Genomic DNA, 27,941 nt, shown 5'->3' with positions numbered 1-27,941 from the left:
TGACAAGTTGGTCACACTTGTCAAACATACTGTTTGACAAGTGTGACCAACTTTTTACTATAGATGCAGCCTATGCAGCATCTATAGTAAAAGATAGAATGTTTAAAAATAATAAAAAAAATAAAAAAATGCTTATACTCACCCAGACATCTCATCAGCGGCGTCCGTTCGTCTTCCTATAGCTGGTCTGTGCGCACAGGACCTTCCGTGACGTCACGGTCACGTGAGCGGTCACATGACCGCTCACGACCAATCACAGGACAGTGACGTCATCGGCTAGGTCCTTCACCGCACACCAGCTACAGGAACCGAAGCGACAGCATGCAGTGGAGGCGGAAAGACATCGAGGGTGAGTATATCGCTATTTTTTATTTTAATTCTTATTTTTTGACCACTTATATGGTGCCCAGTGCGTGGAGGAGAGTCTCCTCTCCTCCACCCTGGGTACCAACCGCACATAATCTGCTTACTTCCCGCATGGTGTGCACAGCCCCGTGCGGGAAGTAAGCAGATCAATGGACTCCTAGGTGTGCGGAATCCTCTGCAATTCCGCATTTTAATGAACATGTTGCTTTTTTTTCCGCGATGCGATTTTTTCGCGGAAAAAAAGGCTACATTTGCACAAAAAATGCGGAATACACTTAAAATAATGGGAGGCATATGTAAGCGTTTTTTTCGCGTTTTTATCACGTTTTTATAGCGAAAAAACGCGAAAAATACTTAACGTGTGCACATGGCCTTAAAGTCCATCTAGTTCAACCCATAGCCTAACCTAACATGCCCTAACATGTTGATCCAGGGGAAGGCAAAAAAACCTATGTGGTAAGAGTAAGCTCCACCATGGGGAAAAAAATTCCTTCCCGACTCCACATACGGCAGTCAGACTAGTTCCCTGGATCAACGCCTTATCAAGGAATCTAGTGTATATACCCTGTAACATTATACTTTTCCAGAAAGGTATCCAGTCCCCTCTTAAATTTAAGTAATGAATCACTCATTACAACATCATACGGCAGAGAGTTCCACAGTGTCACTGCTCTTACAGTAAAGAACCCGCGTCTGTTATTATGCTTAAACCTTCTTTCCTCCAGACGTAGAGGATGCCCCCTTGTCCCTTTCTCAGGTCTATGAATAAAAAGATCATCAGAAAGGTCTTTGTACTGTCCCCTCATATATTTATACATTAACATAAGATCACCCCTTAGTCTTCGTTTTTCCAAACTAAATAGCCCCAAGTGTAATAACCTATCTTGGTACTGCAGACCCCCCAGTCCTCTAATAACCTCGGTCGCTCTTCTCTGCACCCGCTCCAGTTCAGCTATGTCTTTCTTATACACCGGAGACCAGAACTGTGCACAGTATTCTAAGTGTGGTCGCACTAGTGACTTGTATAGAGGTAAAATTATGTTCTCCTCATGAGCATCTATGCCTCTTTTAATACATCCCATTATTTTATTTGCCTTTGTAGCAGCGGCCTGACACTGACCACTGAATATGAGTTTGTCATCCACCCATACACCCAGGTCTTTTTCATTGACGGTTTTGCCCAGAGTTTTAGAATTAAGCACATAGTTATACATCTTATTACTTCTACCCAAGTGCATGACCTTACATTTATCCCCATTAAAGCTCATTTGCCATTTATCAGCCCAAGCTTCTAGTTTACATAAATCATCCTGTAATATAAAATTGTCCTCCTCTGTATTGATTACCCTGCAGAGTTTAGTGTCATCTGCAAATATTGAAATTCTACTCTGAATGTCCCCTACAAGGTCATTAATAAATATGTTAAAAAGAAGAGGGCCTAATACTGACCCCTGTGGTACCCCACTGCTAACTGCGACCCAGTCCGAGTGTGTTCCATTAATAACCACCCTTTGTTTCCTATCCCTGAGCCAACTCTCAACCCACTTGCACATATTTTCCCCTATCCCCATTACTCTCATTTTATGTAACAACCTTCTGTGTGGCACCGTATCAAACGCTTTTGAAAAGTCCATATACACTACATCTACTGGGTTCCCTTGGTCCAGTCCGGAACTTACCTCTTCATAGAAGCTGATCAAATTAGTCTGACATGATCGGTCCCTAGTAAACCCGTGCTGATACTGGGTCATGAGGTTATTCCTCTTCAGATACTCCAGTATAGCATCCCTTAGAATGCCCTCCAGGATTTTACCCACAGTAGAGGTTAAGCTTACTGGCCTATAATTACCGAGTTCAGTTTTTGCCCCTTTTTTGAATATTGGCACCACATTTGCTATACGCCTGTCCTGTGGTACAGACCGTTATTATGGAGTCTTTAAAGATTAAAAATAATGGTCTATCAATGACTGTACTTAGTTCCTGCAGTACTCGGGGGTGGATCCCATCCGGGCCCGGAGATTTGTCAATTTTAGTGATTTTTAGACGCCGCCGTACTTCCTGCTGGGTTAAGCAGGTAACATTAAATTGGGAATTATTATCACTAGTCATATTGGCTGCCATGGGATTTTCTTTTGTAAATACTGATGAAAAAAAGTCATTTAGCATATCGGCTTTTTCCTCATCCTCCATTTCACCCAGACTATTTTTAAGGGGGCCAACACTATCATTTTTTAGTTACATTGTAGCAAACACTCAGAACAGTGCTATCATGGATATGGGTGGCAGCCGAGAAGCAAGTGTGAACAGAGCCTGATGGAGTGACCTAGCAGTGACGGCATATACAAACCCGTGTAATGGAGCCCCAGTGTTATCAGGGACTGACAGGGCCTCTCGGGACGATCGCTCCATATGGCATCAATCAGGTTTTCCTGGACAGGTACCAGGAGGTGACCGGCGTTCTTCAGGGCCAGGGACATGCTCTTCCACTGATCTGCAGGGCGATAAAACGAATAGAATGAAGTCTTAAAGGTGATGTCCAGCTAAAAAGTCCCGAGCCGAAAATGGGCTGGGACTGGAGTGACCAAAGTCATCAGAAAAGATCTATTTTGCTACCAGAGACACCAGTTTTTGGAAAACTACAACCCCTAGCATGCTCTAACAGACAACTGCTGGGAGTTGTAGTTGTGTAACTGCTGGTTAGCCACACAGTAGAGAAGGGTATATCATTAGTCGTGGTCACATTACCGGTTTGTATGATAAATGGGTCGACCCCGACCCGGGAGCCCTCCGGGAGCACACTGACCAGCCAGTCCTCCTGCGTCGGGGTGTCCTTCAGCCCTGAAACCAATAAAGAGAGTTTATAATCCGGATACAAAGTGGGAGAAATAATCGGACGTCCACCAGCGAACAGAAATGAGAGCAGCCCTAGTAAAGAGTCTTCGGGCTGAAGACTTCTCTGACAGGTTGGATTGTTGGGGGTCCCACACTTGGGGGTTCTGGGAGCCACACTCCCACTGATCTAATATTGATGCCACCCTAATGGGGTCTTCAGCCCCGATGAACCCACATAAAAGGGGCAACACCTGTATAATACAGAGAAGACCCCACAGGCAGGGAGGAGCCGGCGGCGATGCACCTCACCCATCTTCATCAGCGTCCAGTTGCTGTCCATCTGCTGAGCCGCTTGTAGGAAGTAGCGTCCGTCGGTCCACATCGCTGCGTTCTGCTCCGTTACGATCGCGGTGCCTGTTCACACCGACAAAACAAGATGCCGTCAGATCAAAAGTGCAAAATAAGCTGCCATGCTATACAAGGAAGCCGAGCTATGGGGGGCTGTGTGCAGGGTCGCTGACCGGGGATCATTCTATGCCCTAACTTTACAGTGAGGCTTCTCTACAGACAGGACCTCATATCTCAGCTTCCAGGTCACCTGTGCTATCAGATAAAGGAGATGCTGGGTTTTGCTGCAGACTTTCCGAATTATCAGGCAGTTGTGTGTCTACACCACATGGTGAGTTACTGGAATGGACGAACTACTGGATTACAGAAATGTTTAACTCAAGGAGACAGAAAAATTCCATTAATCCAAATCCAGACTTTTCCCATCATGCACTCACCTGCCGAACCATCGAACCCCGAGATAAACTCCCGTCTGCAGTCACAGGGGGCGATGTATTCACTCTGCAGAGTGGAAGAGCGAGAGGTAAGACTGCGTCCTGCCACTTTCCAGACTGACCGAGCTAGCCGTCCCAGAGCAGAAGGGCACCAGACTGCCGGGCCTCCGGCGGAGGAGGAGCGCAGGACAGAGGGGCCTCCGGCGGAGGAGGAGCGCGGGACCGAGGGGCTTCCGGCAGGGGACTGAGGGGCCTCCGGCGGAGAAGGAGCGCGGGACCTCCGACGGAGGAGGAGCGGGGGACCAAGGGGCCTCCGGCGGAGGAGGAGCGCGGGACCAAGGGGCCTCCGGCGGAGGAGCGTGGGAACGAGGGGCCTCCGGCGGAGGAGGAGCGCGGGAACGAGGGGCCTCCGGCGGAGGAGGAGCGCGGGAACGAGGGGCCTCCGGCAGAGAAGGAGCGCGGGACTGAGTGGCCTCCGGCGGAGGAGGAGCGGGGGACCAAGGGGCCTCCGGCGGAGGAGGAACGCGGGACCAAGGGGCCTCCGGCGGAGGAGGAACGCGGGACCAAGGGGCCTCCGGCGGAGGAGGAACGCGGGACCAAGGGGCCTCCGGCGGAGGAGGAACGCGGGACCAAGGGGCCTCCGGCTGAGGAGCGCGGGACCAAGGGGCCTCCGGCCGAGGAGGAGCTCGGGACCATGGGGCCTCCGGCCGAGGAGGAGCGAGGGACCAAGGGGCCTCCCGGCGGAGGAGGAGCGAGGGACCAAGGGGCCTCCCGGCGGAGGAGGAGCGGGGGACCAAGGGGCCTCCTGGCGGAGGAGGAGCGGGGGACCAAGGGGAAGCGAATGTAGAGGTTCTTACTTTCTCTGGCATTGGAGCCATTGATGAGGGGCTCCAGGTGACGGACAACCCTTTTACATGCATGTAGATAAAACTAAAAATAATTCTACAAGTTGGGTTTCATTAAAAATTTTGCACCTTCTGCTTTTTGAGATTTTTTTTTCCCGTAGGCTATTTGCTTGCCTGTACAATGAGGCAACTTAGTATCCATCAGTGAGCTCGTTAAGATAGGGCGTGATCTGTCTTTTTCCGAGCTCCTCTGTGCTGATTTATAACCACAGACCATCAATGCTTTGGGCTGATCTTTAAGGGTATGACTCCACGGTACGGATGGGCGGCGGGATCGCCGCAGCGGCGAAGCCGCTCGGCGCTAAGCCCCGCCCCCTTAATGGGACGCGATCATGCCGGATGTGTTAACTCTTCACATCCGGGATGATCGCTCTGTCCCATAGGGCCCTGTGATATGCCTTGCGGGGACGCTGCGTCCCCGCAAGGTGTACGGGCATGCTGCGATCTGAAAAGACGCGCAGCATGTCCGTAGTCGCAGGGCCGCCGCGTGCGGGTTTCCACGCATAGTGGAGACGGGATTTCATCAAATCCCCTCCACTATGCTGGAACATCTGGACGCTGCTTGTTTGACGCTGCAGCGCTGCGCAGCGTCAAACAAGCAGCGTTTCCTGAACGTGGAAACATACCCTAAGGGTATGTTTCCACGTTCAGGAAACGCTGCGTTTTTGACGCTGCGTTTTTCCGCAGCGTCAAAAACGCAGCGTCCAGATGTTACAGCATAGTGGATGGGATTTCATGAAATCCAGACTCCACTATGCGTTAAAAAACACATGCGTTTTTGCCGCGAAAACGCATGCGTTGTGCGTTTTTCCTAAACGCAGCATGTTGCTACAATGAGCAAAACACGCAGGTACACCGCAGGTGACCTGCCAGTGACCTCAGGTGCAGTTTTGGTCAGGATTTTACCTGCATAAAATCCTGACCAAAGCCTGAAGCAAAACTGAACGTGGAAACATACCCTAATGTGGTCAAAAATCAGCACAGAGGAGCTCAGATAATGACAAATAATAATACAGCGATAAACTCTGCATCAGATCGAGCTCACTGACAGATTCTTAGTTACCTCAATGAGCTGGGAAAGAAGGTGCAAAATTTATAATGAAACCCAAAATACATGATTTATGTTCAAATAAAAGACAGCCCCAGAAGGTGCCAACAACATATATGGCGCCATGTCCTTGCTCATACAGAGAGATCAGCCTGTAAAGAGATGTGCAGGGCGCCATTAATTATGCAACATCATAATGAAGGGATCAGAAATTTAAGAAATTCCGATACACAGGAGCATTTATAAAAAAGTCCGGAATCTCCCATAATCCAGCGCTTGCCCCTGGAGGCCGGATTATTGGACGTTCCCCTGCTTTGTGCGGTGGCCGGACTTCGTAGTTTTACAAATCCCGATCATTTTGATGCAAAATAAAAAAAAAACAGAAATTGGCAGAAAACAACGTTCTCACTGGCCCCCGGGAACCTGCAATATCCCAGATTACACCTCCCAGTTCACAAACTGGTTTTACTGGTTCTCTAATTTATTCGGACAACTTTACCATCCTGTAATCGGCCGCTGATGATGAGGATGATGATGATCTTTGTATAACATGCAAAATAAATACCAAAAATTCTAAGAAATCTTTAGGCCGTCGTCTTCTGTAAAGTTGTTTAAAGTTCTATTCAATTATCTCTTTCTGGAAAAGCTGGGTGACAGCAACATGGCCACCAGAAATCCAATAGGGGTCGTCACCCAGCTTTCCTCTATGCAGTGGCTGCAGGATTACTTCATAAGTACAAAGATTTCACACTCTGGGAAAGCTGGGTAATGGAACCACTTGAAGTTGTGTCCATATTGCTCTTCACCCAGCTTTTCCTGACTCCTGTGTCTGCAGTGATACTTCTGTAATAAATATATCACATTCAGGATTCTTGAAAAGCTGGGTGACAGTCAATATGGCCACTAGAACAAGGATCTTCACCCAGCATTCTCAGACTCATTAGTGTAAAATCTTCTTTGGTATGCAGTGATCCCCCTGCTCGCTCCTCACTGCAGACTCAGGAGTCATGGAAAAGCTGGATAACTACCTTTGTTGTAGTCATGGCGGCCATATTGGTTGTCACTTAACTTTTTAAGACCCCCTAAATTTCAAAACTTCCGATTCAGGTAATGATACTCACACCTCACTGCACAACTAGTCAGATCCAAGACTTCAGAAAAGCTGGGTGAAAAACACAGTGATAGTCATATCTTCAATAGGGGCTGTGGTTCAGCTTTCCAAGACCCCTGAACGTCAACCGTGCCTCACAATCGTTTGTTATCCCGACATAAGATTATGCCTAGTAGTAATCACACAGCTTTCCCTGACTCCTGAGTGTCAATGTTGCATTTGCAGAACTTCATCTCCCTGTTCGCATACTGCTGCATAACTTAGAAAGAAGCCATGCAGGAAACTTGGAAAGCCGAGTGGCATCAAGAATAGATGCTATAACATTGGGTTAGTCACTCAGCTTTGCCAGCCACCTGAACGGTAAATCAGCCTGAGAATGCTTGATATAGTAGCTGGACAGGTCTCTGTGAAACGATGGAGTGGTCTGCCATTCAGGAGCCAGGAAAAGCTGAGTTATAACCCTTTAACATCAAATTAGACAAGGCTTTATTTTTTCTTTTATAATGGGAAAAAGGTCCCTGAAGGCTGCAGAGATGAGGAGCGAGGCGCAGGGGGCCACATGGAGCCCCGGACTATGGGGGGGGATTACCTGGTGTGCGTCCCCGGATGGCACAATGTAGGCTTGGATGGGCTCGGCGATGCTCCGGGAGGACTTCATGGTCTGGCGCAGTTGGCGCAGGAGCTCGGTCGTTATCTTTGGCGCCATTCTTATTGCCTGCAATTAATAAAATGAATCCGTCACGAGAATAAGCAAATCAGTCCGCTGATCCGGAGAAAATCCTTTAATCCAACACCAAATCCTGTGAATGGCGGATTAACAGGTTACCTGATAGTCAGGCACAACCCGGAATGTGCAGAAACACGCGGCGTCTGCGGCTTCCGTAATTGAGAAGCTACATAATCAGAGCCGACCGTGCCGGATTATCAGAATATTACCACAAATTAGCCCTAGAGAATATTCCAGCATGTCATCATCGGCCAACACTGACGAGTAAACCTCAGGTCGATACAATGTATCAGTGCAGGGAAAGTGTAACAATGTGAGACAGAGATTATTCCACACTGGATACAACTGTAACAAACCCTCAGCCGTGAGAGGTATTAGGTCAGGACAGGGTTTCACCTCTGGATGTTCATTCAAATACATTTAGAACCTACGGTTTTGTTCACAAGGAATTTTTTAGAAGGCCTTTGATGCAAAATCCAGTCCAAAATCCACATCATAAATGTCACATACGCTTCGATTACTTGTCCTATTCATTTCAATGGGAATTTTTCTTTTACTTTTTTTTGCCTCAACTCAGAAAAAAAAAAAGCGACGTCCCCCATTTCAGGGGAATTTTTTGTGGCAGCGACTTCCAAAACTGCAAATTGAAAAAAAAAAAAAAAGCGTTTACTGAAGTCGATTTCTCTTTGAAAAAAAAACTGTCAAAACGACGGCTGGGTTAACAAAGTTTTTGAAGTGGAAAAAGCTTCAGCGAACGCTCCTTCCTTGGGGTATGCGCACAGTCTTTTTGCAACTCAAAACACCATTAGTTTCCATTCAGTTTCTGCTCCAAAAACTGAGCAAAAAGATTCAATGTGCACAGAGCCTTTATCGGAATTGTGGAAGAGTTTTTCTTGCTATAGTGATCTTTGCAGCCTTCTGATTGGACGGTGCCAGCAGGAGTTTTTCAAACCATTTTTAAGGTAAAAAAAAAAAAAGAAAAAAAAAAGCCTGAAAAACTAATTCTACTAACGGCAAACTGGACTGCGCATAGAAATGAATATGAAGTTTTTCAAAACTTTTGGAAGCAATTATGGAGGAGGATTTTGGAGATGATCTGCTTCCAAAACCATCCTCCCAAAAACTGTGTGTGGGCAAAACCTAAGAGATCACACAGAGTTTTATGTAGTGGATTTTTCTGCTTTAAAATCCACATAAAAAAAGGTGTGTGTGTGTAAAAATCTCCAAAAGAATGAAGATAATGCACAGAAATGTCAAGATGCTCTATCTGCAAATGGAGTTTTTTTTTTACTTTGTTTTTGTTTTTAAAAGCCTGAAAAATAGTTAGAAAAAAATACTGCTGGTCATATGTTCAGTCTTTTGGGCATTTTTTTTCACTCCTTAGGCTATGTGCACACGCTGCGGACTGGTGTGCGGATTTTTCTGCACTGATTTTGATAAATACGCAGGGCAAAAACACTGCATTTTTCCTGCGGATTTACAGCGTTTTTTGTGCGGATTCTACAGCGGTTTTACACCTGCAGTTTTCTATTATGGAACAGGTGTAAACCGCTGTGGAATCCGCACAAAGAATTGACATGCTGCGGAAAATAAACCGCTGCGTTTCCGCGCGTTTTTTTCCACAGCATGTGCACAGCGGTTTTTATTTTCCATAGGTTAACATGGTACTGTACACCGCATGGAAAACTGCTGCGGATCCGCAGCGTCAAAACGCTGCGGATCCGCAGTAAAAGCCGCAAAGTGTGAACATGGCCTTAAAGTTCTGAAAAACTCCTTGTGGAAAAAAAGAAAGTTCAAGACATTTCTTTGAAGCGGATCCTGAAGGAAATCACTTCATGCTAAACACTGTCCAATCGGAGGGCTGCAAGAAAAAAACACTTCAGGAGAAAACTCTTTCAGACCTTGTTCCCATGAGCAAAAATACGGCTTTATTTCAGCGGCATTTCTTGTGCAACAACAAAATACAGTGTGAGATCCGGGTCCCAAAACACTTCAAAAACTCCGCAGAGAAAAAGCCTTTCTTGGGGCAGTTTCCGCTAGAAAACTCAGCGATTCTGATAACTTGTGCACAGAGACTAAAGAGGAGAACACACTGAGGTTTTGTTTTTCGGAGCAGAAATTCTCCACCTCTTCTATCAATCTCGTGTTTTTTGGAGAGTTTCTGCTTGAAAAACTCCTGAAACAAACGCTCAGTGTGAACACTCCCTGTGCCCTCCCTCAGAGATAAACCTTCCTCTTGAGGTTCTCTCGCTCAGTGCTTTTTTGGAGCAGTTCCTTTGCAAAATTCTCATTAAAACCTGCTTCAAAAACTCTTGGAAACTGTTACTTTTCATCGCTTTGCTGTTTGATGAGATTTTTTAGCCTTTTTCCCCTGAACGACTTTGTGCACAAGGAGTTTTTCAAGACGTTCAAAACCCGTAAGTTTCCAAGAAGAAACGCTCCAGTTTTCTGAGGATTTTTTGGTTTCTTTCCAGTTTTCTGATTGGTCACGGCCCAATTTGCAGCAGTTTCCAACAGGATCCTCTTTAGAGAACGGACTGCACTTTAAAAAAAAAAAAAAAAACTCTGCAGGGAAAATAAAAAGTCCAAAACACTCCTCAGATGGACAGCAAAGTGGATTTCACATCTAAATGAACTATAAAAGTTTTCCAGGAGTTTTGGAAGAAGTTTCTGAGGAGGATTCGCTCCAAAAAACTCCTGAAAAAAAACTCAGTGTGTACAGAAGCCAAAGTGTCGCATACTGGACGCAGAGTCCCAGAACGTCGGACGACCCAGAAACCCCGGAATCACCGGACGACGGCCCAGAAACACCGGACGACCCAGAACCCCCCGACGACCCAGAATCACCGGACAACGGCCCAGAAACCCCCGACAACCTGGAATCACCGGACGACGGCCCAGAAACACCGGACGACCCAGAACCCCCGACGACCCAGAATCACTGGACAACGGCCCAGAAACCCCCGACAACCTGGAATCACCGGACGACGGCCCAGAAACCCCCGACGACCTGGAATCACCGGAAAACGGCCCAGAAACCCCCGACGACCTGGAATCACCGGAAAACGGCCCAGAAACACCGGACGACCCGGAATCACCGGACGACGGCCCAGAAACACCGGACGACTCGGAATCACCGGACGACGGCCCAGAAACACCAAACGACGGCCCAGAAACCCCCGACAACCTGGAATCACCGGACGACGGCCCAGAAACCCCCGACAACCCGGAATCACCGGAAGACGGCCCAGAAACACCAAACGACGGCCCAGAAACCCCCGACAACCCGGAATCACAGGACAACCCGGAAACCCCTGATGACCCAGAATCACCGGACGACCCGGGAAAAAAAAATTTAAAAAAAATCTCCAAAACAATCAGCGTTGGTCACTGGGATAATAATCCCCCCAAATACATGTCTATAGACCCCAATATCGCTAGGTCACAGCACAAATCCCCCGCCGCCCCCGTTTCCTGCGCCTATGGCGCCCACTTCGGAGGGTCGTGTTCTGCAAAGGCGACAGCGCGGATTATTCCCATTGGCTCCTAATAACCCAGTGGTGTCATGTGACCCCATTGTTGGTTCTGTGGCCCCCAATCTGCAGTCACACACCAGGCCCCATTATAGGTTACATTACAGTCACCCCCCGATCACGTGACCCCAGTCCGCAGCCCCCCGACCTCCTCACCATGCACCGACACCCCGACTTCCTCCTGCTCAGCGGAGCCGCTCTCTAGTCTGCGCAGCCGGTGTCGCGGTGGCTGCCGGGAGCTGTAGTCCGGACACATCTTCCTCCCTGCTTAGTGCTATCTACCAATGAGGAGGCAGAACTACACGTCCCGGCGTGCACCGCGCCTGCTGCGTCCTGTCAGTTGTGTGCGGCCGGCGCCGGTCAATGGCCGGGACCAAGAGGCGACTCCGTCCTCCTGACCCGGAGGTGTGTGAGGTACACGAGGCTGGGGAACTACAAGGCTCAGCAGGCCTAGAGGGATATCATGCGGTTTATTGTAGTACATGCTGGCGGATTGACCCATTATTGGCCATTTCTTCTTCCACGAACCGTCTCCTGTTATTTTCCCGTCAACATCGCTGACGCCAATCCGAGGGGGGAGGGGGAGCACCCTGACTTTTTATTGATTCCATTTTGGGGGGAATTATGACATTTTGACCTCTTTTTATACTATGAGGTACAAAGACCGAAAAATGGCAAATCAGCATTTATTGATTGATATATATATATATATATATATATATATATATATATATATATATATATATATATATATATATATATAGAGTATATTTTATTTCATTGGTTTTTAGATTATATTTTTATATGATATTTGGATCAGACTTTACATACGCGATTATGCTCATTTTTTTATGGTTATTCGATGGTGATTTGCTTTTTTTTAATCTTTAAAACTTTTTTTAGATATTTTTAAGTTTTTGAGTTTTTTTACTTTTTTCTTATTAAAACTTTTTATTTTTGATATTTTCAAAACGTATTTATGTTTCGAAAACTTCTTTTGCTTTTTTAACCTTTTTTTGTTATTTTAGAACTTTATATTTGATATTTTTAGAACTTTTGCGTTTTTTTGTTGGTTTTTTACTGGATTTTTTTACTTTTAGGGCCTTGAACTTTCTATCATTTGTTCACTTGTTTTATTTTCTTCGGTGTGTAGTAGAAATCTCAGGTTCCTGTGACCAGGTGTACCGAGATGGCGACTATATGGGGGGGTCTACTGGCGCCATGGCAACGCATTGGTATCCATTGCAGGCGTCTCTCCCAGGTGAAGATTTCACTGCAGAATTGGATTTCAATCTGAGTTTTTCAAGCTGTTTTGAAGAAGCGCCAAGAAATGGGCGACATTGAGGACCGTGCAGTGATCGACCAAAGGAACATAGTGCAGCAGAGGAGACGCCGTACGAAATCTGAAGACGTCCATGAGCTCAAATCTAGCAGCAATTAATGTGAACCAGCAAAACCCATCTACTGTACCAAGACGTCTGCCCAGAAGTCGACTTCAAGGAAGAACTGAGACCAAAACCTCCAGGACCTTTCACAGCGAGACAAGGCAAAGGGATCCAACTATGAGCAAACACACAGGAACTGGGGGCAGAGAATGTCTGGCCGGGCTGCCACAGAAGGCAGACCCCAAAGGTCCGGAGAGCCGCACAGTAATGAGGGTCTGCAGGAGCAGTGGGGCACGGTGGAGGGTCCGGCAGATTTGTGGCTGCATTTCAGCAAATGGAGTTGTGGATTTGGTCAGGATTAATCCTATCTTCAATGCTGAGGAATCCAGGCAGATACTTACCGATAATGTCCAGAACTATTTGGTCAATGATGAATCTCCATGACTTCAGCTCTGCAGGCCGCTATTTTGGATGTAAAATGAAGCAACTGAGACACAAACTGAGACTTTCAGGTTTAATTAAAAGGGTGAAACAAAAAAATCTCCTGTGAAACATTTAGAAATTGCAGCCATTTTCCTACAAATCCTCCTTACTTCAGGGGCTCTGAAGTAATTGGACAAATTAACTTTGCCATAAATAAAAAGTCCATGTTTAGCCCTTTGTAGAGAATCCTTTGCAGCAATGACAGCCTGAACTCAGGAGGCCATGGCCGTCACCATCGCTGGTCTTCAGTGTGAGGCTTTACAGCAATGATGGCCTGATATCTGGAGGCCATGGACGTCACCATAACTGGTTTCCTGAGGTGTGAGGCTTTGCAGCAATGACAGCCTGAAGTCTGGAGGCCATGGCCGTCACCATCGCTGGTCTCTAGTGTGAGGCTTTGCAGCAATGGAGGCCATGGCCGTCCCCATCGCTGGTCTCCTCCGTGTGAGGCTTTGCAGGAATGAAGGCCTAAAGTCTGGAGGCCATGAATATCACCATAGCTGGTCTCCAGTGTGAGGCTTTACAGCAATGACGGCCTGAAGTCTGGAGGCCATGAATGCCACCATCGCTGGTCTCCTCCAGTGTGAGGCTTTACAGCAATGACAGCCTGAAGTCTGGAGGCCATGAATGCCACCATCGCTGGTCTCCTCCAGTGTGAAGCTTTACAGCAATGACAGCCTGAAGTCTGGAGGCCATGAATGCCACCATTGCTGGTCTCCTCCAGTGTGAAGCTTTACAGCAATGACAGCCTGAAGTCTGGAGGTCATGAATGCCACCATTGCTGGTCTCCAGTGTGAGGCTTTGCAGCAATGACAGCCTGAAGTCTGGAGGCCATGAATGCCACCATTGCTGGTCTCCTCCGGTGTGAGGCTTTACAGCAATGACAGTCTGGAGGCCATGAATGCCACCATCGCTGGTCTCCTCCGGTGTGAGGCTTTACAGCAATGACGGCCTGAAGTCTGGAGGCCATGAATGCCACCATCGCTGGTCTCCGGTGTGAGGCTTTACAGCAATGACGGCCTGAAGTCTGGAGGCCATAAATGCCACCATTGCTGGTCTCCTCCAGTGTGAGGCTTTGCAGCAATGATGGCCTGAAGTCTGGAGGCCATGGACGTCACCGTCACTGGTCTCCAGTGTGAGGCTTTGCAGCAATGACGGCCTGAAGTCTGGAGGCCATGGACGTCACCTTCACTGGTCTCCTCCAGTGTGAGGCTTTGCAGCAATGACGGCCTGAAGTCTGGAGGCCTTGGACATCACCGTCGCTGGTCTCCAGTGTGAGGGTTTGCAGCAATGACAGCCTGAAGTCTGGAGGCCATAGATGTCACCATCACTGGTCCCCTCCTATGTGAGGCTTTGCCGCCTTTACTGCAGTGACTTCAGTTGTTGCTTGTTTGTGGCTCTTTCTCCCTTCAGTTTTGTCTTCAGCCTGTGAAATGCGACTCAATGGCTGAGATCTGGTGATGACTCGGCCAGTGCAGAATATTCCATTTCTTTGGTTTTGCAGGATGTGGTTGAATCTGAGCAGAAGGTCTCGCCCTGTACACACAGGATTCATCCGGCTGCTTCTGTCACATCATAACCACTAGTGACCTGGTGCCATTGTCAGCCATGTATGCCCGCACCATCACACCGCCTCCACCATGTGATACACAGGACGTGCCAAGGATCAGGAGCCGCTCCAAGCCTTCTCCAGACTTTCTTCTTCCATCATTCTGGCACAGTCTAATCTTAGTTTTGCTTTTCCAGAACTGAGCGACTTCTTTAGATGGTTTTTGGCAAAATCTAATCTGGCCTTTCTATTTTCCGGCTGACTAATGGTTTGCAGTGTGTGGTGATCCCTCTGTATTTGCTTTCATGAAGTTTTCTCTTTATGGTAGCCTTAGATACTGAAACACCGACTTCCTGGATAGTTTTCTTCACTTGGGACGATGTTCTGAAGGAGTTTTTCTTCCCCCATGGAAAGGATTCTGCAATCATTTACCATTGTTTTCCGGGGATGTCCAGGCCTTTTTGAGTTACTGAGCTCACAAGTCACTTTTTTGGGGGGCAGAATGTACCAATCTATTGATTTGGCCACTTCTAATATTTCTGCTATCACTTTGATGGATTTCTTCTTTTTTCGGAATAGTGATGGTCTGTTTCTCTTCCATTGAGAGCACATTTATCTGCATGTTGTGGGTTCACAGCAACAGCTTCCAAATGCCGCACCTGGAATCAGCTCCAGAGCTTTTACCTGATTAACTGATGATGGATTAATGAGGAAAACACCCATGCAGACCATTTAAAGAGCTTCAGAGATTATTGTCTCATTACTTTTGGTCCCTTTAAAAAGAAGCAGTTACTGTAGATATTTAAGACCTCTAATTACTAAAAACCTTCCTCCAATAACAATGTGAATCCCCTCAAGTTAAAGCTGGGAGTCGGCACGTTAAGCCCAGATTGGTTATAGAACAGGATCATGAATATGTTTTGGTAAACGGCTAAAATGGCAAAAAAAAAATTTAAACACCTTGTCTAAAATTTTTGCTCAGTGCTGTATATCCTAGATATATCCATTTATAATCTATACAATCCTCTGTGAGCTGCACATCTCAGCTGCAGAGCTCTCCAGTTCTGGTAGTTTGTTACTCTGTATCAGTGCAGGTATGGCTCGGTTTACATCTTTTTTTTTTCTTTTGTAATGTATGTCGGGGGTATTCATCCCAGCATACCCGCCTACATGTGCCTTTGTATAGACATACAGTACAGTCCATTACATCAGCCATTGACCCCCCATTAAAGAAACACACTGCCCAATGTACAAGTCTTACTGCTCCCCCTGCAGGGTAAAGAAATTGTCTTGCTCCTGGGTTATCGTTTGTCTGCCCTATCACCTTTCTGGTGCGGCTTTATATTTTGTCCCCCTGGTGGTATTTCCTGCTGGTGATAGTTTCTTGTGGATGTTCAGCCATTCTGCTATTGCGTAAAGCCAGTCAGTAAAAGACCAGCTGGGGTTTATCGCTCTGCTGTTTCTGTTTTTTTACCCTGCACCTGCCTTCTGGGTTTTTTTTTTAGGAAACACACGCATATTCTCTAACACTTTGTACTTTATTTTGTACTTCATGATTTACTTTACTCACTCTGGGATCTTTCCTTTTTTCAGCACACTTTCCCTTCTGTAGGTCATTTACACTCTACTCTGCCCTCCGCTCCTTTAGGAGGAGTGTGAAGAGCTCGACGGCCATTCAGGCAGCATAGGTCCGAGCTGCCATTGTCTCAGCTCATGCAGGAACCACTAGATACTGCGGGGTCAGGATCTGCAGTCTGTACAGGAACCAGCAGGGTCAGGTGCAGTTTTTTATTTTGTTACCTATTACTCTATTATAGAACAGTAGCTTTAGAGTAAGAAAAGATTTGCTGGTGCACATTGGCCCAGTCTGTGCCAAAAGCCCCTTTCTTGGGATATCCTTGGTCTACAGCGCGTTTATATAGTGCACACCAGGAGCTTTCATCGCCCAAATGTGCAAAATACAGAATGTGAAACGAGTCTAATCTGTACCCGCCTGGACTCTGTTTAGTCTACAGCGAATTGTATACACTGTAACGAAATCTCAGCTGTGACAAGTATCAGAACAAAGAGGTTTCAGTTTGTGAACATAAGTTAGCATGTTCCTTTTCACTAGCAGGAAGCAGAGGTCTTCAAAATGGTTCAGAATTTAAAACATAAACTGTTAGAAAGTTGCAGAACTTTCCATTACGTAACGATCCAGCTTTGTACATAAAATGGGAAGATGTTAATTCTTCTAGGATTCGTGACGAATCTGCAGAAAGGTGTAATAATTATAGACCAAGCAGATAACTCTCACCTCTATAAGATCCGGCCGTCTCCGATCCTCAGCGTTCAGGTCGCCCGACGGGAGTGATTGTACTTTACCCTCTCCTAGAGGAAACACTGGCTGCTTCACTGACCCTTGGACGCGACAGAAGATTTCATCCATAACTTTGTATCACGTGATTGCGATAAAGACGTCTACGCTGTATCCTGAGTGTCAAGTCCATAATTTACTGCGAGGAAAGGGGGGAAAATGCTGAAAATAAAGCATCACCTTAGGCGCTACTGAAACTGTCACTTTAAGAGTCGAATGTCAGTAGAATGGCTGCTCTTAGGCTACGTTCACATTTGCGTTGTGCGCCGCTGCGTCGGCGACGCAACGCACAACGCAAACAAAAACACATGCTAAAACACTGCGTTTTGCAACGCATGCGTCCTTTTTCGCCGAAAGTTGGACGCAAAAAAAATGCAACTTGCTGCGTTCTCTGCGCCCAACGCTTGCGGCCAAAAAAACGCATGCGTCGCAAAACGCAGCACAACGCATGTCCATGCGCCCCCATGTTAAATATAGGGACGCATGCGGCGACGCTGCGGCGCCCGACGCTGCGGCGCCGAATGCTAATGTGAACGTAGACTTAGAGAATAGAGAGGGCACAGATTCCGGGCCTAAGATACATTACCTCTTGTCTTAAAGGGATTTTACCAACGTCTCCAATTATCTTCCATCCACTGAGTAGGGGCTAATAAACTGATGGCTGGTAATCCAGTCTACAAGGCTCTACCTCTGTTCCATTCATTGTCTATGGGACTGCGGAGTACAGCGCTCGCCTATCTCCGGCACTGCCGTTGACAATGAAAGGAGCAGCTGAGAGAAAGCGTGGCCGACATACCGACCAGAAAAGTATCAAATGGCTGAACTGAATTTATTTATTTATAAATCAGAAATCTGAGTGGTAAAATCATATTCGCGGCTCTCATCCAGCATCCAGGGACCCCTGACGTTTACTGCAAATATTGTTAATTTGGGAGCAAATGTCACTATATTCTTGAAACCAACCCTAGAGGGCAGCAAAAATCAACACATCGATGCTTGGTCCTCTAGTCTACGTCTGTACAGGGCCCTACGTCCCCAGCATTGGGGGGTACAGCACTAGGAAAGGGAACCCCTGCCCGCACCGGCTTCGCCTGGCTGCAGAGGTTTTGCTGGGGGGCTTCGGTGCTGCTGATGGGTTTTAAGCATAAGCTGAGATCATGGAAACACATATAGACCTGAGGGACCGATCATCAGCGCCATTGTACGCCCTTCATCCGCAGGTATTGTAATCCATGACCCATATTTCCAACGTCTCCAAGCGAAGACCAAAATAATTGCTTCTAATCAGACAGGTGAAAAATGTCCGCCGGTGACACATTGGGGTCACAGAACTTAAAGAGAAGCTGTCGGCAGAATGTAACACTATAAAGTAAATGCCCGGCTGTAATGGCAGAGTGATGCCCACAAAACTGACTCCTGCCGTGAAGGAATCGGATCTCAGGTTATTGTTTAATCCGCCACTAAAGTTCTCTTCTAATGATGCCATCTGTACATCTGGCGGGCCGCGGAGGGTAGGGTCTTCTGCTCCTCCGCCAACCTCCTGTGTGCTTATGACCGGTCAATGCTTCCTTTTTGAAATTGTCATCAAATTAGTGGCTGATCAGGCAATAACCAAAGATTGGATTCCTACAAGAATGTTGTAACTTACTATAATACTGCCCCTATATATAAGAATATAACTACTATAATACTGCTCCTATGTACACGAATATAACTACTATAATACTGCCCCTATGTACAAGAATATAACTACTATAATACTGCCCCTATGTACAAGAATATAACTACTATAATACTGCTCCTATGTACAAGAATATAACTACTATAATACTGCTCCTATGTACAAGAATATAACTACTATAATACTGCTCCTATGTACAAGAATATAACTACTATAATACTGCTCCTATGTACAAGAATATAACTACTATAATACTGCCCCCTATGTACAAGAATATAACTACTATAATACTGCCCCTATGTACAAGAATATAACTACTATAATACTGCTCCTATGTACAAGAATATAACTACTATAATACTGCCCCTATGTACAAGAATATAACTACTATAATACTGCCTCTATGTACAAGAATATAACTACTATAATACTGACCCTATGTACAATAATATAACTACTATAATACTGCCCCCTATGTACAAGAGTACATAGACTGAGGCCCACGCAGGAAGCCGATTAAGTCCACATGGGTAAATATTTAAACTAAATTAATAAGCCTGCATATGTGTGAACTTTCATCAAAGTAGCTAATGAGATAGAAGTATGGTGATTTATGACCCACCAGTAATTTTTTGAGGCACTGATGCAGGGTCTAATCACATATATTATACTATAACATTGAGATGTTTTTATCTCTAAGATTGAGCAGGTTTCATTTTGGCTTTCTATGTGGTCCATAGGTCATGTATATCCACCTGGGTAGTTCACTTGATGCACTTTATATGTATTATCCTTTTTTTACTAAGTAAATTTGATATTTTTTCTTTGTAATTTTCTTTGAATTAATAAATTATATGTTCAGCAAAAACTCCATGTCCGCCTATATATATAAATTGTATATGAGTTGTCTGAATAGATTGGATAGTGGTATACAGCTGGTACTTTGCTTAATGATATAATACTGCCCCTATGTATAAGAATATAACTACTATAATACTGCTCCTTATGTACAAGAATATAACTACTATAATCCTGCCCCCTATGTACAAGAGTATAACTACTATAATACTGCTCCTATTTACAAGAATATAACTACTATAATACTGCCCCATGTATAAGAATATAATTACTATAATACTGCCTCCTATGTACAAGAATATAACTACTATAATATTGCTCCTATGTGCAAGAATATAACTACTATAATACTGCCCCTATGTACAATAATATAACTACTATAATACTGCCCCTATGTACAAGAATATAACTACTATAATACTTCCCCCTATGTACAAGAATATAACTACTATAATACTGCTCCTATGTACAAGAATATAACTACTATAATACTTCCCCCTATGTACAAGAATATAACTACTATAATACTGCTCCTATGTACAAGAATATAACTACTATAATACTTCCCCCTATGTACAAGAATATAACTACTATAATACTGCTCCTATGTACAAGAATATAACTACTATAATCCTGCCCCTATATACAAGAATATAACTACTATAATACTGCCCCTATATACAAGAATATAACTACTATAATACTGACCCTATGTACAATAATATAACTACTATAATACTGCTCCTATATACAAGAATATAACTACTATAATACTGCTCCTATGTACAAGAATATAACTACTATAATACTGCTCCTATATACAAGAATATAACTACTATAATACTGCTCCTATGTACAAGAATATAACTACTATAATACTGCTCCTATGTACAAGAATATAACTACTATAATACTGCTCCTATGTACAAGAATATAACTACTATAATACTGCTCCTATGTACAGGAATATAACTACTATAATACTGCCCCTATGTACAAGAATATAACTACTATAATACTGCTCCTATATACAAGAATATAACTACTATAATACTGCCCCTATGTACAAGAATATAACTACTATAATACTGCTCCTATGTACAAGAATAGAACTACTATAATACTGCTCCTATGTACAAGAATATAACTACTATAATACTGCCCCCTATGTACAAGAATATAACTACTATAATACTGCCCCTATGTACAAGAATATAACTACTATAATACTGACCCTATGTACAATAATATAACTACTATAATACTGCTCCTATGTACAAGAATATAACTACTATAATACTGCTCCTATGTACAAGAATATAACTACTATAATACTGCTCCTATGTACAAGAATATAACTACTATAATACTGCTCCTATGTACAAGAATATAACTACTATAATACTGCTCCTATGTATAATAATATATCTCGTGCCGTATATGATGTGTGTTGGGGTCTTGCACTACCCTTGCTTTCGCACAGATGTTCCTGCACCTTTGTATCTCAGGTTGCGGTGAGTTTTCCACATGTCAGTATTATTTCTTTGTGTTTCCATAGTTTTCTGCTCCTCGGTCCACATCAAGCACAGTATGTGTGGTTACTGTGTGGCGGTGCTGGATGTGGGGGCAGCGGATGCTTTTGTCTCACTGATCCATCCTCTTCCAAACAGGAAACTGGTGAAGCTGCTTTTAATTTTCATTGGGGAAAAATCTCTGAGTTCCCACGACTCTGAAAATACAGTAAGTAAAATGAAGGCCGGAGCTGAGAAGATCGAGAGCTGCGGAGCCTAATGGGCGACACGAGGACTCTGAAAACGAGGCGCTGCACTGAGAATGGGGGGCGAATCCTGCAGAAACACACAGAAGTGCTCCACTGTGGAAATACTGGATACACAAGATGTATACCCAGCTTTCAGTGCATCTAAGCCCAACCACTGTGATACTGATGGCTCAGCTGTGTATCTAATCCTACTGTGTGATATGGTCTGCTGAATTACTGTATCTAATTATAACTTGAATCTCTCTGTATCCCTACTGTGATGCTTTCTGCTGAGCTACTGTATCTGATCCCTAGTGTGATACTGTCTGCTGAGCTACTGTATCTGATCCCTAGTGTGATACTGTCTGCTGAGCTACTGCATCTGATCCCTAGTATGATACTGTCTGCTGAGCTACTGCATCTGATCCCTAGTATGATACTGTCTGCTGAGCTACTGTATTTGATCCCTAGTATATCATCTGCTGAGCTACTGTATCTGATCCCTAGTGTGATACTGTCTGCTGAGCTACTGTATCTGATCCCTAGTATGATACCGTCTGCTGAGCTACTGTATCTGATCCCTAGTGTAATACTGTCTACCTAGCTACTGTATCTGATCCCTAGTATGATAATGGCTGCTGAGCTACTGTATCTGATCCCTAGTATGATACTGTCTGCTGAGCTACTGTATCTGATCCCTAGTATAATACTGGCTGCTGGGCTACTGTATCTGATCCCTAGTATGATACTGTCTGCTGAGCTACTCTATCTGATCCCTAGTGTGATACTGTCTGCTGAGCTACTGTATCTGATCCCTAGTATGATACTGGCTGCTGAGCTACTGTATCTGAGCCCTAGTATGATACTGGCTACTGAGCTACTGTATCTGATCCCTAGTATGATACTGTCTGCTGAGCTACTGTATCTGATCCCTAGTATGATACTGGCTGCTGAGCTACTGTATCTGATCCCTAGTATGATACTGGCTGCTGAGCTACTGTATCTGATACCTAGTATGATACTGGCTGCTGAGCTACTGTATCTGATCCCTAGTATGATACTGGCTGCTGAGCTACTGTATCTGATCCCTAGTATGATACTGGCTGCTGAGCTACTGTATCTGATACCTAGTATGATACTGTCTGCTGAGCTACTGTATCTGATACCTAGTATGATACTGGCTGCTGAGCTACTGTATCTGATCCCTAGTATGATACTGGCTGCTGAGCTACTGTATCTGATCCCTAGTATGATACTGGCTGCTGAGCTACTGTATCTGATCCCTAGTATGATACTGGCTGCTGAGCTACTGTATCTGATCCCTAGTATGATACTGGCTGCTGAGCTACTGTATCTGATCCCTAGTATGATACTGGCTGCTGAGCTACTGTATCTGATCCCTAGTATGATACTGTCTGCTGAGCTACTGTATCTGATACCTAGTATGATACTGGCTGCTGAGCTACTGTATCTGATCCCTAGTATGATATTGGCTGCTGAGCTACTGTATCTGATCCCTAGTATGATACTGTCTGCTGAGCTACTGTATCTGATCCCTAGTATGATACTGGCTGCTGAGCTACTGTATCTGATCCCTAGTATGATACTGTCTGCTGAGCTACTGTATCTGAGCCTTAGTGTGATACTGTCTGCTGAGTTACTGTATCTGATCCCTAGTATGATACTGGCTGCTGAGCTACTGTATCTGATCCCTAGTATGATACTGGCTGCTGAGCTACTGTATCTGATCCCTAGTATGATACTGGCTGCTGAGCTACTGTATCTGATCCCTAGTATGATACTGTCTGCTGAGCTACTGTATCTGATACCTAGTATGATACTTGCTGCTGAGCTACTGTATCTGATCCCTAGTATGATACTGTCTGCTGAGCTACTGTATCTGATACCTAGTATGATACTGGCTGCTGAGCTACTGTATCTGATCCCTAGTATGATACTGGCTGCTGAGCTACTGTATCTGATCCCTAGTATGATACTGGCTGCTGAGCTACTGTATCTGATCCCTAGTATGATACTGGCTGCTGAGCTACTGTATCTGATCCCTAGTATGATACTGGCTGCTGAGCTACTGTATCTGATCCCTAGTATGATACTGGCTGCTGAGCTACTGTATCTGATCCCTAGTATGATACTGTCTGCTGAGCTACTGTATCTGATACCTAGTATGATACTGGCTGCTGAGCTACTGTATCTGATCCCTAGTATGATATTGGCTGCTGAGCTACTGTATCTGATCCCTAGTATGATACTGTCTGCTGAGCTACTGTATCTGATCCCTAGTATGATACTGGCTGCTGAGCTACTGTATCTGATCCCTAGTATGATACTGTCTGCTGAGCTACTGTATCTGAGCCTTAGTGTGATACTGGCTGCTGAGTTACTGTATCTGATCCCTAGTATGATACTGGCTGCTGAGCTACTGTATCTGATCCCTAGTATGATACTGGCTGCTGAGCTACTGTATCTGATCCCTAGTATGATACTGGCTGCTGAGCTACTGTATCTGATCCCTAGTATGATACTGTCTGCTGAGCTACTGTATCTGATACCTAGTATGATACTTGCTGCTGAGCTACTGTATCTGATCCCTAGTATGATACTGTCTGCTGAGCTACTGTATCTGATCCCTAGTATGATACTGTCTGCTGAGCTACTGTATCTGATACCTAGTATGATACTGGCTGCTGAGCTACTGTATCTGATCCCTAGTATGATACTGGCTGCTGAGCTACTGTATCTGATCCCTAGTATGATACTGGCTGCTGAGCTACTGTATCTGATCCCTAGTATGATACTGGCTGCTGAGCTACTGTATCTGAGCCCTAGTGTGATACTGTCTGCTGAGTTACTGTATCTGATCCCTAGTATGATACTGTCTGCTGAGTTACTGTATCTGATCCCTAGTATGATACTGGCTACTGAGCTACTGTATCTGATCCCTAGTATGATACTGTCTGCTGAGCTACTGTATCTGATCCCTAGTATGATACTGGCTGCTGAGCTACTGTATCTGATCCCTAGTATGATACTGTCTGCTGAGCTACTGTATCTGATACCTAGTATGATACTGGCTGCTGAGCTACTGTATCTGATCCCTAGTATGATACTGGCTGCTGAGCTACTGTATCTGATCCCTAGTATGATACTGGCTGCTGAGCTACTGTATCTGATACCTAGTATGATACTGGCTACTGAGCTACTGTATCTGATCCCTAGTATGATACTGGCTGCTGAGCTACTGTATCTGATCCCTAGTATGATACTGGCTGCTGAGCTACTGTATCTGATCCCTAGTATGATACTGGCTGCTGAGCTACTGTATCTGAGCCCTAGTGTGATACTGTCTGCTGAGTTACTGTATCTGATCCCTAGTATGATACTGTCTGCTGAGTTACTGTATCTGATCCCTAGTGTGATACTGTCTGCTGAGCTACTGTATCTGATACCTAGTATGATACTGGCTGCTGAGCTACTGTATCTGATCCCTAGTGTGATACTGTCTGCTGAGCTACTGTATCTGATCCCTAGTATGATACTGTCTGCTGAGCTACTGTATCTGATACCTAGTATGATACTGGCTGCTGAGCTACTGTATCTGATCCCTAGTATGATACTGGCTGTTGAGCTACTGTATCTGATCCCTAGTATGATACTGTCTGCTGAGCTACTGTATCTGAGCCCTAGTGTGATACTGTCTGCTGAGTTACTGTATCTGATCCCTAGTATGATACTGTCTGCTGAGTTACTGTATCTGATCCCTAGTGTGATACTGTTTGCTGGGCTGCTAGATTTGAGCTCTGGTGTAATATTTTCTGCTATTCTGTATCTAAGCCCTGGTGTGATACCGTGTAGGTGCAGTTGTTGGTTGTGACCTCATTTTTGGTTTATAATAATTCTTGTCATTCTTACACTGATTTTAATAATCAGAATGGCGGAGTGCGGGGGCGCGGAGGAGATTTGGGGAATTATCCGGGGACGCCGTGCCCTCATTAACACTTTTCAGCCTCTAATTTTAGCCTAATAGAAGAGGGTAGAAGTGATGGCGCAGGATACGGGGCGGCCGGCGATGATGGTGGATGACACGGAGGAGCCGCTGTCACCGGTGCTGCAGCATATATGTAATACTATGTAAGCCCCTCCTAAAATATCTGCCCCACCAAGAAGCACAGAAGAAGCCTTGTTCCACCTTCACTGATACATTGTAACAACCTGCAGAAACAATTGTAGCAAACCCTCAGCTGTGAGAAGTATCAGCTGGTTGCTGGTTTTGTAACTTCTGGGTAAGAAATGTTCAGTGACAGCAAGCAGAGATTGTGAAAATGGGGAGAAATTGAAACAAAGTACATAAGAAAGTTGGGGAAGCAGCAGTGCTCCCTCCTGGGTGTTTCCCCCCCTTTGGGGCGATGTCGCCTTCTTGTGTCCCTTCATAAGAAACTCATCTGTATAAGAAGATTTTCTGCCATTTTTGTGTTTTGCTGCAGAGTGATGAGTCCTCGAGGGGCTGATACGCTGGGTATGGATTACTCCCGAGATCTCTGCTGATCCTGCAGAAAATACCTGACAAATAGTGATTGTCCTCAGCAAGAAAATGAGCGTCCGCACTGCGAGGAAACACGAAACCTGCAGCAAACTGTACCAGCGGCCTGTGAATTATAAACCCCAGATTATAGGAAATTATATATAATCCTGGCATAGATTGTATTACATCACAGATTATATCCCACCATAGACTGTGACATCACAGATTATATCCCACTATAGATTGTGACATCACAGATTATATCCCACCATAGACTGTGACATCACAGATTATATCCCACCATAGACTGTGACATCACAGATTATATCCCACCATAGACTGTGACATCACAGATTATATCCCACCATAGACTGTGACATCACAGATTATATCCCACGATAGACTGTGACATCACGGATTATATCCCACCATAGACTGTGACATCACAGATTATATCCCACCATAGACTGTGACATCACAGATTATATCCCACCATAGACTGTGACGTCACAGATTATATCCCACCATAGATTGTGACATCACGGATTATATCCCATCATAGACTGTGACATCACAGATTTATCCCCCTAAAGTCAGTACTTGTACAGCCTCCTTTTGCAGAAATTACAGTTGCAAGACCCTTTGGATGCGTTCCTATGAGCTTTCCACATCTGGCCACTGGGAATTTTTGCCCATTCCTCAAGACAAAACTGCTCCGGCTCCTTCAAGTTAGATGTTTCCTCTGGTGAACAGCGATCTTCACGTCTGACCACAGATTCTCCAGTGGATTAAGGTCTGGGCTGTGACTCGACCACTTCAAAACATTTACATGTTTCCCCTTAAACTACTCGAGTGTTGTGTTAGCAGTATACTTTGGGTCATTGTCTTTTTGGAAAATGAACCTCCGTCCCAATCTTAAATCACTCACAGACTGAAGCAAGTTTTTCTCAAGAATATCCCTGTATTTCGCGCCATCCATCTTCCCCTCAACTCAGACCATATTCCCTGTCCCTGCTGTCGAAAAACATCCCCATAGCATGATGCTGTCACCACCATGTTTCACTGTGGGGATGATGTTTTTGGAGTGATGAGCTGTATTGGTTTGGCGCCAGACAGCGTTTACCTTGGTGGCCAAAAAGTTAAATTTTGGTCTCCTCTGAACAAAGTTTTTCCCTCCATACATTTGGATATTTGGGGCGTCTCACACATGTCTTGGAAACTCAAAACGAGACTTACAATTTTTATGTGTAAGTGAAGGCTTTTTTTCTGCCCACTCTTCCATAAAGACCACCTCTATGGAGTGTGTATGGCTTATTGTGGTCGTATGGACAGATACTCTGCAGCACCTTCAGTGTTACCTTTGGTCTCTCTGCTGCCCCTCTGATTAGTGCCCTCCTTGCCCGGGCTGTGAGTTTTGGCAGGTTTGTTGTGGTGCCCTGTTCTTTCCATTTGATGATAATGAATTTGGTGGTGCTCAGAGGATCATCAGAGACTAGGATAATTTTTTTTATATGCCAACCCTGACTTGAACTTCTCAACAACTTTGCCCCTGACTTGTTTGGAAATCTCCTTGGTCTTTATGGTGGTGTTTGGAGATCTCCCTGGTCTTCATGGTGTTTGGTGATCTTCATGGTGTTGTTGGGAGATCTCCTTGGTCTTCATGGTGTTGTTGGGAGATCTCCTTGGTCTTCATGGTGTTGTTTGGAGATCTCCTTGGTCTTCATGGTGGTGTTGGGAGATCTCCTTGGTCTTCATGGTGGTGTTGGGAGATCTCCTTGGTCTTCATGGTGTTGTTGGGAGATCTCCTTGGTCTTCATTGTGGTGTTGGGAGATCTCCTTGGTCTTCATGGTGTTGTTTGGAGATCTCCTTGGTCTTCATGGTGGTGTTGGGAGATCTCCTTGGTCTTCATGGTGGTGTTGGGAGATCTCCTTGGTCTTCATGGTGTTGTTGGGAGATCTCCTTGGTCTTCATGGTGGTGTTGGGAGATCTCCCTGGTCTTCATGGTGGTGTTTGGAGATCTCCTTG

General features: G+C 45.1%; 1 protein-coding gene across 2 annotated transcripts in view; it reads right to left on the bottom strand.

The window, feature by feature from the left end:
- XPNPEP1 (X-prolyl aminopeptidase 1) overlaps positions 1 to 17,156 on the bottom strand; it is a 41,769-nt gene extending 24,613 nt beyond the window's left edge. Inside the window, exons 1-6 of one of the 2 annotated variants that reach the window (XM_077258055.1) lie at positions 17,018 to 17,156; positions 7,634 to 7,759; positions 3,984 to 4,047; positions 3,508 to 3,612; positions 3,112 to 3,204; positions 2,714 to 2,857 (exon numbers count right to left, since the gene is read on the bottom strand). In XM_077258055.1, the coding sequence (XP_077114170.1) occupies positions 2,714 to 2,857; positions 3,112 to 3,204; positions 3,508 to 3,612; positions 3,984 to 4,047; positions 7,634 to 7,759; positions 17,018 to 17,149 (664 nt within the window). In that variant the 5' untranslated portion in view covers positions 17,150 to 17,156. Of the gene's footprint in view, positions 1 to 2,713; positions 2,858 to 3,111; positions 3,205 to 3,507; positions 3,613 to 3,983; positions 4,048 to 7,633; positions 7,760 to 11,460; positions 11,749 to 17,017 lie in introns of those variants that run through there. The other variant, XM_077258057.1, reaches the window with a different exon arrangement.
- Positions 17,157 to 27,941: the final 10,785 nt, after the last annotated feature.

The sequence above is a fragment of the Ranitomeya variabilis genome, chromosome 4 (assembly GCF_051348905.1).
Source record: "Ranitomeya variabilis isolate aRanVar5 chromosome 4, aRanVar5.hap1, whole genome shotgun sequence".
Taxonomy (NCBI): Eukaryota; Metazoa; Chordata; class Amphibia; order Anura; family Dendrobatidae; genus Ranitomeya; species Ranitomeya variabilis.
Note: the sequence above shows the minus strand (reverse complement) of the source record. Positions and strands in the feature narration are given on the sequence as shown.